Below are 22,033 nucleotides of genomic sequence, written 5' to 3'. Positions count from 1 at the left end.
CTAATTAAATTGCATCTTCTTACTGCTCTGCAGGTATTTTAAACAATCAAAATTAAATAAGTGTCAAAAAGATGCACCATCTTGAATGGTATATGAGAGTCACCATTCGAGTATAAAGGGTTAAATCAGATAAAAAAAATTTGAAAAGTCTATATTTGGCTAGATTATTGAATTTAAATTAATCAATATTCTTTACTTTTAGTGAGGTTTTTTTTTTAAATATAAAAACGTTTGAATTTTTTTTCTTCATTCTTTCTTTCGAAACTTTGATTTTATATATGGATAATTAACATTTTAATGCCATATTCTGTCTTTAAATTTCTGCTTTCTCAAATTCAAAATGTTCAGAAAATCTTCCAACGAAAAAAATCGTAAACTAATGCCTTTTTTTGGGGGGTTAAATTTGGCATTGCAATTACTTCAAATGTTCTGGAAAATCTGAATTATGGAATAAGCAATCTGTTCAATTAAAAATATTTTACAAACATTTCCATATTTTAATAATCAGAAAAAAGATGAAACTCTCAAGTTACATATCAGGAGGCCCCATGCATTTAGAGATTGGACTTAAAAAAGAAGCTATAAAAAAACTTACTTCTAAATCCAGGGAATAGGTAATATAATTTTTAGACTATAAACAAGATTTTTGAAATCATTCAATAAATTTCTAATCTAAAAATCAAGACAAAAATCTCTTTTTAGCCAATATACCATATATTGTTGTAATTTTCAAAACACCTTTGGATTTTTTTTTTCTGTTTCGGAGACATTCCTTTCAATATATTTCATACTACAATTCAAAAATATAAATATTTTTTAACATTTTTCAATAAAAATTTATATCAAATATAAACACATACCTGTCAACTCATTACTTCCAAATTAATGTGAACGTATCCTCTAATTAAACATATCTTCAGTAAAATCCAACCTCCGATCTTCCATCATTGATATAAAAAATGTTCTTATAAAACTCTTCCCTTTTCAGCCCCATCAAAGCATAAGAATGCCATTTTCAACCTAATTAGTGGGATCTAATCACAATGCTGAAACGATGTCGACAACGGCTACGAGGAAATTACGGGAGTTTACCGACCCATGACATTTGAGGTTTGTTTTGCCAATATTGTTTGAAACATTTAATGAAAATTATTATTACGTCATAGTAAGTATTGATATTGCCCTTAACGCTGAAATGGCGGCAAAAAAAGTGAAAAGTAAAGCTCTGATTAACACCAAATTAAAAGCAGATGAGTTAAAAAAATATTATTTGCTAATTTTATTTTTAGACGCACTGTTTGTGGCAACACTAATGAATAACTTTCCAGTTAGTTTATTTTTTTCGTGCAATGGAAATTTTTCATCTCTCGGCAATCGTCTGAATATCTAAGCAATACACATGTTGACCCTGCATTACTTAAAAAAAATAGTAATGGAATATCCAGCGATATCAGATAAAGAAAAGGGAGAAAAAAAATAAAAGACCGGACGAGAAGCGACACATTTGAAAAGAAAAGCTGCTACCATGGCAGCAAAACGTGAAAAACTGAATCAATATTTAGATATCGGAGATGTGAGTAAAGAATGTTGTCATTGTTGGGTTTTGAGTTTTGAATCGGAATCGGGCCGATTGGAAAATGTACGTTGTCCTCATGGAAATATTAAGTTTCCAAAATGTTATTGGAATTTAAAAACTTACTAACTGAACTGACGAACATCGGAAATAATATCAGACAACATAGAGGTTGGCGAGCGAAAGTTAGCACGGTATGAAGTCCCCCTGTGTGTATATATATATATATATATTGTAATTGTGATCTGCTAATGCTAATGCAGTTATTTGGTACAGTAAAAAGTTTTATGCATCATTTAAAAAATTGTCTCCGAACCTATTTGCATACTTTAAAGTGTTAGTGGCCCCAAACTAATTTTCTAAATTTAACTAATTATACTGTTAATAATGAAGGGACAATTTAATTAACTAATAATACATTATAACTAATTATATTGTTAAATAGAATGAAGGGACTATATAAAAATTTAGATATTATAATTTTTTCAAAAATATCCAATGGTTTAGACATTATCTATTTTGGTCACTAGTAGCGAAAAAAATTTGTACATATATATCTACGGAAGAAAATAGACATCTTTTTTTAGAATGTTTAATCACTTTGTAAACATTTCAGCTTTTTTTTCATTTATCGTGGAATGTATGAAAATAAAATATAGAATGGCCATAAAAATAATAAACCATTCACAGCTAGAAGTAATGAACAAAATGAAACCAAATTTCATGTCGTGGTTGGAAGGCATTGGGAGATAAATTTCGAAAGGGGAAAAAAACTGATGCGGTTACTTAACACAAAAGTAAGATCACCTCATTCAAATTAAAACCTAATTTTGATTTGTAAAGGGATATTTTCCTTTTCGTACTGCATTTCATTTCCTTCAGTTTTTTATTCATGTTTTTATTAATTGAACATATATGAAATTCTGTATAATCCAATTATCGTGTATTCATTCTAATTATTGAATTTATAGTGTTTTTGCTCTTACAGTACCGAAATCTCTCCTGTCAATGATTTTTATTAGTATTTTTTTTTTTTTTGCTTTTTTTTTAATTCTCTACTTATGCTTTCAATAATCAGTACATGAAATTTGTTTTGATTTTGTTTTAGTTGCAAATACCTCCAAACAGGGAAAGTTATTTTATAGCCGCCTTGTATGATTAACTTATGACGACAATTTTTATTTTTGAATGACTTGAAATGAAAGCACAGCACTTTCTGTTTCTACACCAAAAACATCGTTAGAAGACCTTATTTAAGATTTTAGTAAGTCCATAATCTAACAGTTAAATGTAACTTGGTAAAATTTATATTAATGGAATTGAAGTTTGAATAAAAATAATTTTTTAGAGGAGTGTGACAGTATTAATAAACAGTTACTTAGATAATATTATTGGTAAAAAAAAATATTTCTACTTTTTATCTGGTTGGCATTTTATAGCTCTGTATTTCCATTACATCACTGAACTTTCCACAATTAAAAATCAATAAAAAATGTTTTAAATAATCGCAAATGCTCTTCTAATTTTGCATCTGTCACTCTTCATTAGAAAAGATTAAAATAAAAAGGTAAGAACAAATCTGTCAAATTGATCAGCACACACATATACAAAATGGATGTAAATGAAATGAACTTTGGTGCCTTTTTAAAGATTTTATTACGTATATTTAGTTAAAACATTATTTAAAATACGGAACATGTTATTTTTCATCTGGTCCTGTCACAATACAAATTACAAGACTTCAAATATTTTATAAAGATAAAAATAACAAATCATAAGGTACAAAAAACCAGCCAATTTATCAAATTCTTTATCATAATTATTCACAATACTATAAATATTCTTTATTTTTCATACCACAAGTTTTGAGAATGAAAGAAATTCGAAAATTCTATTTTTAAAAAGACGCAGCTGAAATTATTCGCCAACTTTCTATTTAATTTTGAATTCTAGGAAGACGAATTTTATCATTTATCTATTGTTTAAATAATATCTTAAAATTAAAAAAAATATATTTTTATGTTAAAAATGTTTTTATGTTTTAGAATAGGAATATTTCATAGAATTTTTAAATTCAAAGATCTATCTGAATAAAATAACAATAATATGATTCAGTTATGAGAAAAAAAAAAATCGTCTGCGTTTATTTTTATTTCGTCCATTTTCGTAATAATTGTTCTAATTTTTTTTCCATTTTTCAATAGTGACAAAGCCGACGAATTTAATATTGCTTCTTAGAAATTATTAGAAGCCATTTTTTATGAATTTGATGAGAATAATGAATTTATTTTAAGATTTTTTGCAAGTCGAATCATTGACCATTTTTAATTCTTTTGTTTCCATAACAATAATTGTTGTTGTTTCTATTTATTTATTTTTAGCAACTTCAAAGCCAATAAACGTATTATTATAAAAATTATTTGAAACCTTTTTTATTTCTTTGCGGAAATATATGAATGCATTTGACATTTTTTTTGTATGTCAAATCATTAGTGAATGAAAATATTTTTTCATCGTTTTATTTTGATTTTTGGAATAAATAAAGTTTTAATAGGAAAAAATTTCCAATTATTTTCAACTCAAAGATTTTTATTTAATTTGTTAGTGCTTACTAAATATCTTGTGGAAATTTTAAAAATTTTAAATCGCTTCTTATAAAATTTTTTAATTTCAATATTTGATACTGTGTAAGAAATTCCTTATTTTTTCCAAACAATTTTAGAATTGTAAATTAAAAATTTTAAAATTTGATAAAATTTAGCATAACGATATCGCATATTGTAAATTAATATACAAACCGTATTTAACTAAATTTATATCCATTCAAATAAAGAATTCAGAGAACCGACTGTTGCAAATTAAAAGAATTTAGAATTTTGAGATGAGATATTTTGAAATTCATGTACCAACCAAATTATATATAATCAACGAAATTTACAGCTGCAAAGAGTTAATAATACAAATTCAGAATTGTGAAAAGGACACTCACTAAGAATTAAATTAAGATATATTATGTATAAACTTCTCTATGCTCATACACAGGATAATAAGGTTTATCAAAGAGGCTTATTCAAAATTGAAATCAAATATAATTATGGAGCACTTAACACATTGACAAATACATCTATCACATCAAAAATAAACATTTTAACTTTCGAAGAACTCAGTATTCTTAAATTCACAACACAAAAAACAAACACTTTCAGAATAATATATATATAGTGTTGCCAGGTCTACAAGTGGAGATTTAAACATAAATACCACTGTATTTTATATAGGCTTCGTTAGTTATTGCTGATACACAAGATTATAGTCCAGTTTTGTTCAGGAAATATTTATTTTTTATTTAAGCTGATGTATTTCACATCAGTTTTAAGTTAAGTATCCAAGAAAAACACTTACTAAACAATCACAAGCCCTAGGAGAAAGAATTGTCTATAAACAAACTACCAAAAGTTAATCCATACATAGTGTTTTATACAAAGACATAGAAGTAAAGCTCATATTGAACACATATATATAGCGCCACCAACTAAAAAATGCAATACAAAAATTAGCAGTTAGGCAATATATACAAACACATGATGTGGAATTACACGCAACAATTAAGAAATTATAAACTACTGATACATAGAGCTATGTACTTATCTAATGCATAGAGAAACGAGCATTAAGACATATAATAAACCTATTTCTAGAACAAAGAAGATAAAAAAAGTGATGTTGAGATTGAAGTCCATAAAGTCCAGTTTATTTATTGAATGTTTATGTGTTTCTTAAAGATTTTCAATGTGTGTTGACTAGTCTAAGATGTGCAAAATAATGTTTGCTCTGAAATTTCCTACTAAACTCTTATTTAACATTTATGCAGGGTGTTTCAAAATTCAGGATGCAAATTATTTAGGGATATAGAAAGCTTAAAAACAAGTCAGAATCACTAAAATGTGACTATTCCTCGATATTTTCCTATTTTAAGGATATTTGTAACGCTGAAAATGATTCTTCTGACGAAATCGGCATGTATGCCTTCTTAATTAGGGACTGAAATACCGGCCGTTATAAGGTGAATTTTGAGTTGTAGGCGCAAACTGTTACTTGTACTTTTTACCGGTAATACAGTATATTAACAATAATACATATAATTTATGTATGTACCGTTGAATAACAATGATATAATTCTTAAATTTCAGTATGTACATTTTTTTTTTCGAAATTTCTAGTTTCCTTATTCATGAAAGCGAAATTAAACTTGATCAAAACAAAAAAGAAATACGACTTAATATCTATTTCTAATATGTAAAAATAAATGAAGAAAGAAAGAATTCAATTATTTTCGCCTAGAAAATATAAATGAAAAATCCTATATAATTATTTTTCTTTCAACTTCCAATGGACCACAAAAAAAAGACAATTGTAGAAAACAAGATGAATTTATTGCTGAATGTAATGTGCAGACATGGTTACCTTTCAGCATTAAAGCGAGAGATCATTGTAACGTTTTTAGCAATAGTTTTCAATGTGATTCTAAATTGTTTTTTTACTCTCGTTCTTTCCCTACCACTTTGTAAGGTGAATTTTAAGCCACCATGTAGATACTTCAGGCGAGTTATTTGGCATTATTGTTTGTTAGTGATTAAGTGACTTTGCTTAGGAACAATTGATTTGAAAATAGTGCGGTTTTAAGATTAAACGAGGATTTCAGTAGCTATTTTGTGTGATATTATCATACCTATAGGAAACAAAAGTTAATAAAAAAGAATTTACAATAATTGTCTTGACATATGTGTGAAAATTATCTCTTGCATTATTGGTATTATGAAGATTGTTTTAAAAAATTAATTTTAAATTTTAAATTCTCAAGTAAAAGTTATTCTGGAAATTTACAAAACTATCAGTATTCGTTTTCATTACATGTGGTATTGTAGCAAGAAGGGATACAAATATCTTACATAGAACCATAGCACATCAAATTTGCACAATTCTTTAAAATATGTAGGTGACACACTAGTCCGAAAATGGCGCTTGCAAAAAAACTAATTTTAAATTGATCGATTCATAAACGGCGAATTTCATGATTTATTTAAAAGCTTGGATGGATGCACTGACAATTACTATCTTTAATTTTAAATTAGTGCCATTACCTCTAATGTGTCAAACCCTACATTATCAATTCTAAATTAATACACAACTTGGACATGGAAACCAGTATAGAAGCATGGAGTTCTTTCAGCTAAACATTTAAATTCTACCTGGTCCAATGTTACCCTTAAACTGAAAGCTGGTAATTGCTTGATCTTGCTTGTGGAAACTGGATTTGCTAATTAAATTGCTGATATCAACAGCTCATACAACTGCTTGTTACTTCTAAAGGTAATCAAACCTAAGCAGCATTCACACGAGGCCAATTACTGGGCGCAATGGAAGACCACACTTGCCTCAGGAACATCACGTGTCCCCAATTGGACAATGGCAAATGTTTGCCTCATCCGGACAAGTATTTGCCCTTGTCCCATTGTGGTCACGTGATCTTCCTGAAATTGGCGTAACCTTCCATTGCGCTAAACAGTTGGTCTCGTGTGAACCCTGCTTTACTGAAAATATTGAAGCAAATCAAAAGGAAAAGGTAACCAGATTGTTCATTTGGTCAGCATGAAGACGTCGTCTGAAGCTCAAACTTGCTCGCACTGGTGAGTTCTGTGTGCAGGTATCATTTTGGAGGAAACAAATCCAGCTGTCGATGAACAAAAAGGGAAAGCACCATTCTGCCTCACTGCCGCACCGTTGACCAGAATATTTCCTGTGCCACAACTAAGATTGGTGGACAAAGTCTTGTTACTGGGTCCCGTGCTGCTCTGGTGACTACTGTTGTGGGTCAGCACAGAGTGACTTATACTGAATGTCCTCTCGTGTATTGTCTGCACTGAACAAAGTCTGTTGTAGATCTCCTTGAAGTTTGGTCTGTGCGATGGAGTATCGTGCCAGCAATCATTCATGATGGCATAGATGTATGGTGGACAGTAGTCTGGCCTGGGAAGTAGCTGGTGAGTGCAGATGAGGTCTATTACCTCCTGATTGTCACAATTGAAGTATGGTCTTATGCCATAGCTGAAAATCTCCCATAATAGGATACCGAATGACCATACGTCGCTTTCAGTGGTGAAGGTTCCGTAAAGCAGGGATTCAGGGGCCATCCATCTGACAGGAAGTAAGGTGTTTCTGATCCGGAAGTACTCGTTAGCGCAGCTGTTGCGGCTCACTCCAAGGTCCGAGATCTTGACTAGGATGTTGTCCATCAGGGAGGAATTGTTGATGCAAGACTGGGATAAGCTCGTTGGGGCTGCGTCGACTGAAACCAAACAGTTTCGGGCTGCCAAGTCGCGGTGCACATAGCGTTTGCTGGATAGATACTCCATTCCTTTTGAAAAAAAAAGGAAATGTTTAATTTAAAATGCATAATGTATAAACGGAAGAAATAATACACCAATGCAATTGCAAAAGAATAAAATTCTGATCAAATGCCATAACTCGAATTTATACATGCACTATATTATCAGGAAAAGATATTTTATATGGGTTATAAAGGAATCAGCCTTCAATACGATAAATTTCCATCATAACAAAATATTCTATGCTCACGAATGTCGTGTACAAGAAGATGAATGTACTGGATTGCTTTTTAGGTTTGCATTGTTAAGTTGCAATTTTTTTAGAGAAATCACCTATTTGGAATAAATTATATATAATGATTTGTATAGGGTTAAAGCACTTACGTATTTTACAACTGGTACATCTCAGATCTTTTGCAAATTGTGTTCAAGAGAGATCATGTTCAAACGCAGTAATTGATGAGTTCTTAAATAAAATTCCTCCACCTATATTCTCTACCAAAATTGTTTGTAAAATGACTATAGATTTATCACAGATATATGATGAAAATAAATGAATAAGATATATGATGGAAATAAATGAATAAATGTATCTAAGGTTAGATACTGATGTTTTCTTAAGCATCATTCAAGGCGGTGCATCATTTTGACATGTTATTCATTTATTTTTTAAATTTTTATTGTTAAAATTACATACAGAATGGTAAAAAAATGCAGATTCATTCTTTAGGGGAACTCAAATAATTATATATATTTCTTTCTCGGAGCAATAAACAAGTCCATGTATTTTCAAAATTCTCATATTGAGTCTGAATATTTAAACCAACACTTCATTGCATTATTTTTGAAATTTGTTTCATATAAATGGTGTAAATCTATATAAACAAATATTTGCGATTTCGAAAAATTATTTAAAAATTATTTGGAATTAATTTTAACCATCCGAGGCTATATCTTAGCAGAGACTTGGTATCAGATCAAAATGATAGTAAATTTTAGACTCGACAGTGCAAACTTTCTTGAATATGATGATTGTTAAATCTGCATCTGCTGAATGTACTCTTGCCAACACCTTATGCGAATTTTTAAACATGGTGATACTTGAGGCGTAGCTGTGGCCATATAAACCACCATAAAAACGTATTGGTCCAATCAAAAGCAGTCAGTATGTAACTGAAAAGAGGATTCAAACCAAAGCCAAACTCAATCAACTTTTCAAGAAAAACTAATTAATTAAATAAATAAAAATAATTATTTAAGAATCCATTAGTAAAAAAACTAATAAATATAAGTCAGATCGATAAGAATTTTATTAATTAATTCGTAAATTCTAGCTAAACTTAACATATAAATACAAAAATATTAGGAAGGCCCTCAGAAATATAGAGACAAATTCTATTTCTAAATTTCACAATTTGGATTTTCATGAGCTACTTTACATTTCAAGGTTCGGAATTTGGAAATTAAATCCTTATTACCAAGAGCAAGATTTGAACCGTAGATCTCAAAGCTGGAGCAAAATAAAGTATGTCATTTTTTCATTAGAATTAATTAACTTAAAAATAAATGATTCAATTAAAAATTCTTTTCTAACCGTTGATTAAATCAAAGTTAAGTGACTTTACAAATTAATTCGCAAATTTTTAAAAATTAATTATTAAAAAATCAAAAATTATACCGATGCATTTATGAAAATCTAAGAGGTATAAGATTTATATTTATTTTTCTTAAAACTCCAAACTGCACCGCTTTGAGTTGCGTTACATTTCAAGTATTTGAAAATTAAAAATTAAAATCCATCTTACGTTTAAAATAAAAATTCGATAGTCTGAAAATGCAAAGCTTGAATGAAGTACACTCTCCAATGAAAAGATTAACGTCTCATTTCCTTAATTTTATTTGAACACAATTATGGCAAAGTTTGCGCTGGTCTCCCGTCATTAAAGCTGCCTAAATATTTTAAAAGCGATCTTCCAAGCTCTGTAAAAAGGAAATTAGATTTCACCCCTCAAATAATTAATCACTCTGTTGTCTGAAAGAAGACAGCGCAATTTTTGCTGCTTTCCAACCTTATGTGTACTGAGTTTCTAATTTAATTTTCTTAGATACGAACTTACATAAAGCTAGTTAATTAAACTGAAGAATTTTATTGATTATAAATCGAGTTGAAGACTCTAAAATAGGTTTTATTTTGTATTTTAAACATACTAGGTTTAAAGTATTATCAAATTTTTAAAAAATGAATTGGTTCAAAAAATATATTACTTTTCTGTGTTACTCTATTATGTTTAAATATTTTATTTACGAAAGAAGAAATACTTATAGCACTCGTTCATTTGCTGTTTCTTTCTAAGCAACTATGTAATAATAAGAATACATTTTTGAGTATCCGGTTCGTGACTATCCGACCTAGTTTTCTTTTATCGTAATTAAATAAGGAAGGCAAGATGTCTATTAAGGATTTTTTCAAAACCTAAAAACTGTAAGTTTTGACTCTTATTTTAGGGTTACATTTTCATATCCATGTAATCATTTATCAATGAAAAATAAAATCAGTTTGAGCCAATTTTCTTAAGAATCAGGCATACGACTTATGATAATGTTTAATGTTAATAAATTCATTGCAGAATTTATATTAAAATGTGAACAGTTTATATCCTCTAACTTACTTTTTCTCTAATACCGTACAGTATATATATATACTACCAGTACAGAGCCTTCTATTTCAACTTGGCATGTTACCGGCAATTGTTTCTAATATTCACCAGGACGCTGCTGCGTTCACATTCAGATAAATGGAGAGCTTAGTAAATAAGAAGTGTGAAAATATGTATTATAAGAGTGAGTTTAGGTATAAAACTTTGTTTTCCTGTATTGGTGGGCAAATAAATGAATTCACACAGCTACGGTCTATCCGTCCTTTTTGATATCCGCCCTGCCCATCCTCAGATAAATGGAGAGCTTAGTAAATAAGAAGTGTGAAAATATGTATTATAAGAGTGAGTTTAGGTATAAAACTTTGTTTTCCTGTATTGGTGGGCAAAGAAATGAATTCACACAGCTACGGTCTATCCGTCTTTTTTGATATCCGCCCTGCCCATCCACCACATTAGACCGGATTATCGGGAGTGTATTATTATTGCGATTAGTGAATTGTAAGCATCCTTTTGCCATCTTCTTCATGCTTTAGTCATTTCTTGTTGCACTTCTTCGGAACTTTAGAATAGTTGCCTTTAAAAAAAAATTCTTTTTCTTTCCGATTCATGGAATATAGAAACAGAAGACATAGCTATTACCACACTTTAATTAACCTCGCCATTTTTGACCTAGATGAGTAAGAAAAAATAATCCTTGGATTATGTCTTCTTATGAACACATTACTCAATAAAAAAAGTAATAGGCAAGACGGATGAAATTTATCTGATGTTTGCATCAAAAACTTAATCTTCTGACAAATTTTTATAAACTCTTTCTGCTAGATGTCAGCCAGACCGAATTCATATGAACACTATGCCTAAAAACACAATGAGCTAAACAGAAGAATCAAAAATTTGCATACAGTTTTTGTTCTATCAGAATTTTGATCGTCTGCTTTTAAACTATTCATATAGTATTCTTGTAAACTTTTGTTAGCTTGCTTATTTTGACATCTGTGTCTTTTACGTTGGTATTCGTGATTCAGAATTCTAATCATTCTATTTTTAATAAATTCTTTTAGTGTTTTTATGGGATTTTGTTAGTTTATTATGACACACATGTCTTCAGCATTCGTGATGCTTTTATTTTCATGTTTATAATCTTTGATAAATATGAAAATAAATGTTTGAATAATACATGAAATGTGAGGAGTTATTTGTCGACTTTAGCACAGACATGAAATATTCTCACCAACACACAAGATGACTTTGATTTCTTTTCAGTTACGTGAACTGATCTTATAGGTAAAATAGATCAAGGGCCGGGATAGCCTGGCTGGTAGAGCGTTGGATTCGCGTCCCTTTGGTTGCAAGTTCGAACCCCGCTGGCCGAAGATTCCTCGCGTGCTTAGTTGCTGACACGCGTATAAATCTGTCGTGGTCACAAAGTCTTCCATGTCGAGAGTAATAACACTGGGGGTACTGGATCAGGGGTGATCGTTCTCTGATTCAGGTCTAAATTACGATCTGTAGATGAGTGAATGAAGTCCGCCCAGTAAAAAGGGTTGTGACGTGTGTGTAGCTAAGTCGTTCTCTTGACCCTAGATGGCGCTACTATTAAAACAAGAGACGCTCCTCCATCGGCTTAAAAATCGATCGCTGTCTTCGTAACAGCGGGATTGTCCATGGCAAGTGCCATAAGAAACAACAACAACAGACGTAGGTATTAAAGGTAATTTATAGGGAATATAAAGGTTCCGTTTAATAGTGATACTTATTATATATATTATACTTTTTGCCCGCTTTTTTATTCCAAGTTTAATATAGAACGTATTTAAAATGGCTCTCATTGTAATTTTTTTCCACATACCCTCCCTCATACTTCTCAATGTTGCTCCAAAATAAAAATAAAAAAATCAAATATCTGTTACGGTGCCTCCACAAAAAGAAAAAAAAGTTATACAAAACTTACAGAGAAACAACGTTTCATGCATGTTTGAAGTACATGTGAATAGTATTTTATTCATAAGTACACTAACATTTTAGAACTTATTATCCATACGAATGGTATTTACAAATATCATTATACTGTAATCTAAAATAGTTTTTTCTCATACTGATATGGCTTTTAAACGAAAAAAAAACCAGAGGGTACTTTTTCCTCTAATTGTTTTCTCATATTATCCAATAAAATGTTAAAAGTTTTAAGTTAAATGTGTTATTATAAAAATATGCAGACTTTGGGTAAGACTGTGAAAGTCACGAGTCCATAGATTTATTTTTATTTTTACAATTGCCAGATTTTTTTTTGCTGTGCTTTAGGCAAAATAATGTAGTAAAGTAAACTGAATATGCTTTTTAGACTACTTTCACCACTCAACAGAAATCCATATTTAACACATAACTATAATTTAAATAACAAAGTCAAATACGAAATTTCATTGATCCAAGTAGTTGTATTTTTGAATTATCATGTTTACATGCATTCGAATGTTCAGACCACCAGACGGTCAATTGCTTCATTATTTTCTGGCCACCAGACGGTCAATTATTTCAATGTTCAGGCCACCAGACGGTCAATTATTTCAATGTTCAGGCCACCAGACAGTCAATTACTTCAATGTTCAGGCCACCAGACGATCAATTTCTTCAATGTTCAAGCCACCAGACGGTCAATTGCTTGATGGATTTGCTTCAAAATTTGGTAAGAATCTATATTTCATATGTTAACATTGTTTATCAAATTTTATACATTTAACTGTTTACGTTTCCTAGTTATCGTGTTCACTTATACACGGATAGCCAGACAGACAGACAGAAAGACTTCCTTTGAATGGATTTTGTTCAAAATTTCGTTAGAAATCTTCTCATTTGGTATAAAGGTGATTTAATAATTTCACCTGTCTTGCTCAAAGCGTTTGGGTTTTCCTGTTCATAGAGATAAACAATTTTAAAAGAAAAGGAAAAAAAATCATTTTTTCTGATTCAGGTAGGTCTGAAATGTAACGATTTGTCAAAATCACAAATTCGAATTTTTTACATTTACAATGCTTTTGCTTTCTACATTTCGTACTCAAGACAGCAAAAAACAGTTTTACTTAAAGACAATACATAACTTTACCAACCTGAAGCAATCTGCATCGATATCGCCAAGAAATCCGACAGCTCAAGAATCTGTGGTGTGCCGTCATCACTTCGAGCTGAGATGTCCGAATGAGGGGAATGGACAAGCAGGAACTCGTGCAAATCGCACTGGAACATGTACTCGAAAAGCATACAGAGGGGTTCTTCTCTCAGGCACACTGCAACCAGACAGACGACATTGGGATGTTGCAGAACAGCCACGGTCTCCACTTCTCTACAGAACTCCTGTCTTGTGGTGGTAGATGCACCTTCTTTGAGAGTTTTGATGGCTACTGGAGACACGACTGCAGTTCCGGAAGCTGAACGAGGATGGTGCATTTCTCCCCTAAATAATGATTAAAGCAACTTTTAGAATTCGTGAAAATATAGCGGAATAAGTAAAAATTAATTTTTGATAAATATAGAGTTGGACAAGCATCTTTTTAGAATTCTAATAATTTAAGATGTTGCATGGGACAAGTATCTTTATAGAATCCTATTGGTAGAAAATGTTGAGTGGAATAATTATGTTTTACATACCTATTAGTATAAGATGTTGCGCGGAACAAGTATATTTTTAGAATCGTATTTGTACAAAATGCTACTCGGGATAAGTATTTTTTAATTAGAGTACAACATGTTGCACGGGATAAGCATCTTTTTAAAATCCTATTAGTACAAGATGTTGCGCGGGACAAGTATCGTTTTAGAATCCTATTAGTACAAGATGCTGCGCGGGACAAGCATCTTTTTAGAATCATAATTACAAGATGTTGCCCGGGACACGTATCTTTTAAAAATCCTATTAGTACAAGATGTTGCGCGGGACAAGTATCTTTTAAAAATCCTATTAGTACAAGATGTTGCGCGGGACAAGTATCTTTTAAAAATCCTATTAGTACAAGATGTTGCGCGGGACAAGTATCTTTTAAAAATCCTATTAGTACAAGATGTTGCGTAAGAAAAGTATCTTTATAAAATTTTATTAGTATTAGATGTTGGAAGGGCAAGTATTTTTTCGAATCTTATTAGTGCAGAAAGTTGAGCAATATCTCTGCATTGTTATTTGATAGACTGAATACTGCACATTGTCGTGAAGATATCCTTGCCATATTGTTGAGCATTTCTTCTAGTTGATAAGGAACAGAGTAACGAAATGAAGAATCTGACTAAGAAAGAAAAGACACAATAGTCCGTTTTCAAAAAGAAAAATAATGCCAGAAATTTCATCTGAAGAAATTATTAAGCCCTTTTTTGCTAGATTAGACCATTGGTCAATCCATAGATTCCTCTGTGGACATGATAGATCGATATTTCATTAGCGACCCATATTGGATAGTACAAATAGAATGTTTTTCTGTTGCGTATAGGATAGCAACATGTTGCTTTAGTAAAGGTTTCTACAGTCCATATTCAATAATACCAATTCCACATCAATTTATTTTCCAGCATAGTTATTACAGATAGTTTACAGAGTACAGAGTAGTTTTTTCTCCTTTGTGCAGATGGTATAGCCACTGAAACGTTTTCAAATTTTTCATTTTTGAATTCAATATTATTGGAACAAATTAACTAAGCGAATGAGGGTGAAGCTTTAATCTTTTTGTGGTATGACTGCGTGGTGAACTGTATTATCAGAGAAAAAAAATACTGGTACTAGATTTATCTCTACTTTGTGATGACTGTCATTTTCAAAGGAAGAAACACGTGCACCTGTTTGACGTAATGATTGGCAACAAAACTGTCTTTGAAAGAAAGAATCAAACTATAATCTTACATTTTTTTTACCGATTCTAACAGATTGATTTGAAAGTTCAGTAAAAGTCTAATATTTTAAGATGGATGAAATACGAAAACGATTCGTATATTTTAAGTAATAACTTATTTTCCTCTATATGAAACAGAAATTCAAACAGAAAAATAGTCTAAGTAAGTATTTTGTGATCTTTTTTCACTCAGTATGAATTTTTCCCCTTTTTTATGAAAGCCTTGAAACCATCTTCCACTTCAAGTTATGACTGAAAAGATAATGCAACCTAAGTATTCCCATCGGGAAGGGATAATTACAATTTCTGCTGCGCTTATCAATGCATTCATCTTTGAATTCCAATTTTATGTCTAACTAATCATTGGAAAATAATTTTTCCGTCATTAACTGAAAATAATCTGAATACTCCAAATCATCTGAAATTTAATTAGAGAATTATATATGATTGAACCGTAATCAAATACTTCTTCTGAAAACGCTTTAGATCTTTTCTTATAAAGAATTACCGGCAACCCTTTTAATTCAATAGGTTAAAAATATCAAATCAATCCATCTCATAATATCAAATTGGGTAAAAAGGCAAGTTACGAATAGCAAATACATTGCCAATACCTGAACACTTTTCCAAAGATTCCATCTCCGAGCTCGTGTAGAAAGTGAATGGATTGCGGTGACACTTCGTGAATTCCAAGAGGAATTCTGGGCATGAACTTTTGGAGTTCGATCTGTTGAGGATGCGAGTGTATGGAGCTTTGATGATGGATAGGGATGAGCTGCGCTGAGGTACTGTGTGGCGACAACTTGGACGCGCACGTCTTCCTGCGCTGTCTCTTGCACCAAAGTACCAGGAGAACCCCCATGAGAATGGCAGCCACCAAAGACGGCAGGAAGATGTACAACCAAGAATATTCAGCTGAAACAAAGGAAGACATAAATCATAATATATACGTGGAGAAGGAAGTGACCGAAACTATTGTAAAATTGATTGTTCGGCGTTTCTATAAAGTGACGTTACTTTCAGAATGCGCTACCAATTTATCGATTGGTTTCTTAATTTTAACTAGTTTTAGATAACGCTACTAATTTATAGTTTGTTTTTTTAAATTTTATTAATTAATCTCGCTCCAGAACGAATCTTGAGAATATCATTTGATGCCTTTCAAACTTTTTTATGTTTTAATTATCACACTTTTGTAATATCTAATTTATGTTTATTCTTTAACGACTTTTTGTGCACTCATAACCGTACTGTTATGAATTGTATTTCTCAAAGAATCTGACAAATATTATTAATATTGGAGTACAATCTTAAAATCAAGTCGCATTATATTCATTGGATTTTACTACGCATAAAATAGTTTCCAGAATATTCCAATAATATAGAATTTGTGTTCGAATTGTTTGATACTACTTATTTGTTACTTTCAACTACAGCAATGCAATTTAATCGATACTCATCAAGCAATATTTATCCGTTTCGTACTATAAAATATAGAAGTATAGAAGATCTTAGACAAAATTAATCAATTAAATGAATACAGTGAAAATATTCATTAAATAGTTTTAAAAAAATATAGTGAAAGGAATAAGATCTACCAGAGAAAAAAGTCTTTACATTATTTAATCGATTTGGCTAATAATGTCTCAGCTACCAAGCATGAAGTTTAAGAACATCTTGAATAATCATTAGTCAAATCGCATTCATTTCTACTTACCACAACGTGGAATGTCGCATATTTCTCTCTTAATGTGAGGGTCTGCAATGAAACACCAGGGCTGCATCTCAATACCTCCTGGATTTCTGCAGTAGTTGTGTCCACCCATGACCTCTTCGTTGTCCATCATCGGACTCCAGCTCTGGCATTGGTGGGAAGATAGAGTGTGGGACACCGGACCGCGGTAGCTCTCCCCTTTCCCTTCGAAGCAAGTGGCATCTGCAAGTAAGATGGTGTTGATAAGAAGTGTCTTTCATGGTAAATCAGTTTTAATTGGTAATGGTAAGACAGAAATTAACTAGCTTTAATTAATAACAGTCTGTAAAATAAAATGTGATTTCTTTATTCTTTTGAGATCCTCCCGATTATAAATGTAAATTCATAGAAACATTCAGATACCTATGTAGACAAATAATAAAGATTTATATATATATATATATATATATATATATATATATATATATATATATATATATATATATATATATATATATATATATATATATATGTTGTTACTCTACAGGTCTGACCTTTTGACCTAGAGCTACCAAAAATTGTAATCGAATGATATATTTTCTGGATAGCTATGCTTTTAATGACATTAGGATGTCATGAAACTTGACTCCATTAAGAAGGCACATGCGCGCAATATATAGAATAGGTCTATTAAATTTGCCAGAGTTTATATATATCAGTATCTGATGCTTAAACATACTTTGTTATGGGAATAAGTTATGTATAAGAATTTTAATTGAAATTAAACACTATCAGTATTCTCGAAAACCAGCTGGTCACCAAAAGCAGCTAGTTTACAATATGAAGATATTGAAATTTTTTAACTGTAGAGCCACAGAAACTTGACCCGTCTTCCATGCTTTCATACCAGAAGGCTCAGCTTTACAAACTGGCTGTAAAACAGATACGTTGTATACATTCATCTAGTGTCCGTCAAATACGTCGAGGTCATTAAACCAATAAATTTCTTTTATACAAACGGTCAGCCATTTATTTTCATCGGGATCGAAAAAAAATAAGATGCTAAGTACGGAAAAACAATCTGTTGGGGGCTTTGGGATTGGATTTTTGTGGTTTCGAAACTGGGTTACGTCATAGATTCGCCGTATTTGTTCACATACTGCAAGTTTGAAGCACTGGAATCATTCTACGAATAAACTTGAATGCCCAGTTACCGATTTCCCCTGGGAAAATACCAGAAGTGATAAAATATGACACATTCGTTTCGACTAATGGAAAAACTGATATTAATGATAAAAGAATAACTTGTACGATAAGGCACATGGCACAAATGTCACACGTTTTTTTTCATGTAATGGTGGTGATAACATGAAAAGCATTTTAATAAAGCTTTATTGATGAATGGACCTGTCAATGTGTTCAATTGCTATACATTCTCTCCAACTATATGTGGTAAATATGAAGATAATAAAAATAATAAAAAGGTAAAGTAGAAGCTTGGTTTAAATAATGTTTTACTTTTGGCTAAAATAATTCATTTGTTTCATAAATTGACAGCTATGATACCGGGATATTAATAATGATATTAATGCTATTAATAATGATAACAACGTAAGATTTTAACAGGATTTGACAGTTGTATGAATTAGACAATGTGTGCAAATGTTCTGCGATCTTTACTCATAATGATAATAACAGAGAAATATTTCACTACTCCTTGACTAATAATATTTTTTGTAATACTTTAGCATGGTTTAAATGGATCCTTTACTTTTGATTGGAATAAGATATTTGTTTCAAATAATAGTAAAAACAGAATACGACGGCAACATTTACTGGATATCACCTTTACATATATTTGGCATTGTGCTCAAATGTCAATTCGTTCATTTCATGTAAATGTTCCATGGTTAGCAGAAGGGCATTTAAATAGGCTTAATGAATGAATGCAGAATGTGCGCAAATTCTCTAAATTCTTTTAAAATATTTAAGCTAAGTGTGATGTTAATAAAAGATGAATTCTTCAACACAATTCAAATGAAATTTTTAATTTTAATTAGAATAAAATAACATCCAATATTATTTACATTTGGATTTTGTAGTGGTATTAAAAGGAATTTTTAATCAGTTCAATAAGTAAATTAGAAATATTTTAAATAATTTATGAAGCTATTTTAAATCTAGTTTAATTAATCAAAAGAACTGACACTCTTCGATTTCATAGAATGAATGTTAACATATGCAGAATATCCTTTCCATCAATAAGAATAATTCTAATTTCCGGGATTTTTCTGAAACATGGAATTTGACTTTGGGCCTCAAACGATAAATAAACAGAACTAATTTTAGAATATTTAAATCTCAAATATTCAGACAAAATCTTTTTTTCATAAGCAAACAGATTAAAACCTTTACAGACGAAGGAATAAATATTTGATAACCAAACTGTAACATTTTCCGAATTATTCATTTTTATTCTCGGGTAAAAGTATCTTCTTTCATTTGAAAGAATAAATATTATTAATAAAGAAGCAAATATTTTCTCTCTTGCAAGACTTCAGATTATATCATTTAAATTTTTATTTTGTTGCTACAACTTCGGTAAAATAAAATAATGAATTAAAGAAATCCTAGCGGTCGTAGGAAAAAAAATGAAAGGTTATTTATCTTAAAAGTATACTTTCGCCTTCGGTGATTGGTTTTTGTTATTTATTTTTGGCAACGCGTTGTATATATTAAAAAAAAAACCCGATTCATTCTTTAAAAGTGTTTTACTGGTATTTGAATTTCCACTTTGAAAATTTAACATTGTCCTGCGTTTTACTTAGAGTCGGTATCAGATTTCAACGTTTTCTATCTTTTTAAATGTTTCTGAGTTTATTATATTGTTTTGATATTAAAATATTTGATTCTTTAGTAAATTGTTGATAAAAATGGTTTTCGTTCCAAACTCTAACTTGAATTTTTAAATGATAATACTTACTGGGTGGTACAATATCATTAAATTCAATTAAATTATGAGATATATTTGATAGGGAAAAAAATCATTCTAATTGATTAATTGTGTAGATAGTTTGACTTAGAGCTCTCAAATTTACTATGAAGTTATTTCTAGCTTAATAAATAATGCTCACCAAGAAAATATTTTTCAAAATTCCAATTTTAACTTAAAATTAATTGAAATGGTTACTTTCTTCTTCAGTATTTAACAGCGTATTATTAAAAAAAAAGAAAAGAAAATATTTTTAAACCATTTTAATATTTAGAAAACAAGTATTTCAATGATTGCAATTTTGTCTTTGTAAAATTTTCCAGGGTCAGCTTATTCGTTAAGAATTCTGATTATTCTATCTATTTATTTATTAATATTGAATATATTTTTTAAAAGTTTCAAAGGTTTTTTTTGCTTAATAAGACAAATATTTAAGTGAAATGTGTCAAAAAAATTTATTGCTCGTGCAAATTAAAGTATGTTTATATTATCATTTAAAGTGCATAATTTTATTATTTCATAATTATTTCACAAAATAATGCATTGTATGAAATGACGGATTTTATATTTTAATGATACATGGTATGGCGATTACCTATTAAATAGAAGTTAAGCCTAATTTGCGCTGCATTAATTTTTCTGTTGGCAACAGAAATTGATTTCGTGTACATTTCATTTCTCTTGCTGAATAAAGGTTTTGATGACACCGCGAAACCTTTTCCAAACATTTTTATAATATATTTTTAATAATTTTCAATAATAATTATATAAGATAAGCGAAATGTTGGATTAAGACAGATAGACTACTTCATCTAAACAATCTGTAACTTTCATATGATGGTTTGTTACATTTGATTGTTGACAATTCAACAATAAGTAATAAGGCTGATTTCTATACCACATACATTAGCATATTATATAAATATAAACATTTTGCCTTATTGTTGCTATATATTATTACTGTTGTAGTTATCATGTAATTGGAAATAAATTTTAAAAATAAAATAATTACACACGAATAAAATTCAAAACACTATCATTCTGTGATATTTCGAAATAGAGGCTTCAATTTCTTATAATTTTTTTCCTTAATACTGACTTCAACTGACTTAATGACTGGGTATTTTTTTCAGCCTATCCATAGAAATAAACCGAAATTCTTATGCAGTTTTTATCCTAATCTCCTACATAAATAATATGGTTACATAAGAGGACTTTGCCGATTTCGATAATTCGACATTGCATTGTGATCAAATTATAACATTTCCAATATGATGTTGCACTTTCTGCAATACTGTACGGTAATCTCCTCTGTGAATAGGCGTCCAGGTTTAATTGAATGGCCATCTTCGACAGAACGGAAGCAATATCTAAGCCTAAATTCTAATCTCCATCATGACCATGGTGCAATCCTTCATGGAAATAGAAGTAACTCGACGCCACAGCCTCGACAAATTAATTGTTAAGTGAATCTATTGTAATTCCCGACTATTTTCGAAGTCGGTGACCGCTTCTATTATTACTTGTAAGATATAGCAAAGAAGTGGTAATCTAATTAGATAGATGGTCCTATTCACACAGATAAATCACGGCAGCAAATAGGGAAGTGAAAATCAATAAACAAAACTTAAGTTTCTGATCTCCAAATCTGTGGTATTTCTCTTATTGGTGCATGATAAATAAAATGGAAATTGGAATGTAATCATTGCTTTATCTGCTTGGTTTTCTTCATTGCTTTGATTTGACATGGATTCTTTATTGGCACGTGACACGTAATGTGTTTGGATGAAGTTTGAGATAAACAATAAAATTAACAAGAGTAGCACATCAAAACGGATGCAGATAATTCTTGGTCAAAGAATAA

At 30.4% G+C, this 22,033-nt stretch overlaps 1 protein-coding gene across 2 annotated transcripts in view; it reads right to left on the bottom strand.

Moving 5' to 3' along the window:
* Window positions 1-3,270: 3,270 nt before the first annotated feature.
* LOC129983884 (inactive tyrosine-protein kinase transmembrane receptor ROR1-like) overlaps window positions 3,271-22,033 on the bottom strand; it is a 394,447-nt gene continuing 375,684 nt past the window's right edge. For both annotated transcript variants that reach the window (XM_056093570.1, XM_056093571.1), the window contains exons 8-11: window positions 17,202-17,420; window positions 16,099-16,399; window positions 13,721-14,064; window positions 3,271-7,988 (exon numbers count right to left, since the gene is read on the bottom strand). In XM_056093570.1, the coding sequence (XP_055949545.1) occupies window positions 7,243-7,988; window positions 13,721-14,064; window positions 16,099-16,399; window positions 17,202-17,420 (1,610 nt within the window). In that variant the 3' untranslated portion in view covers window positions 3,271-7,242. The remainder of the gene's footprint in view (window positions 7,989-13,720; window positions 14,065-16,098; window positions 16,400-17,201; window positions 17,421-22,033) is intronic.

This window comes from Argiope bruennichi, chromosome 9 (genome assembly GCF_947563725.1).
Source record: "Argiope bruennichi chromosome 9, qqArgBrue1.1, whole genome shotgun sequence".
In the NCBI taxonomy this organism is placed as follows: domain Eukaryota; kingdom Metazoa; phylum Arthropoda; class Arachnida; order Araneae; family Araneidae; genus Argiope; species Argiope bruennichi.
Note: the sequence above shows the minus strand (reverse complement) of the source record. Positions and strands in the feature narration are given on the sequence as shown.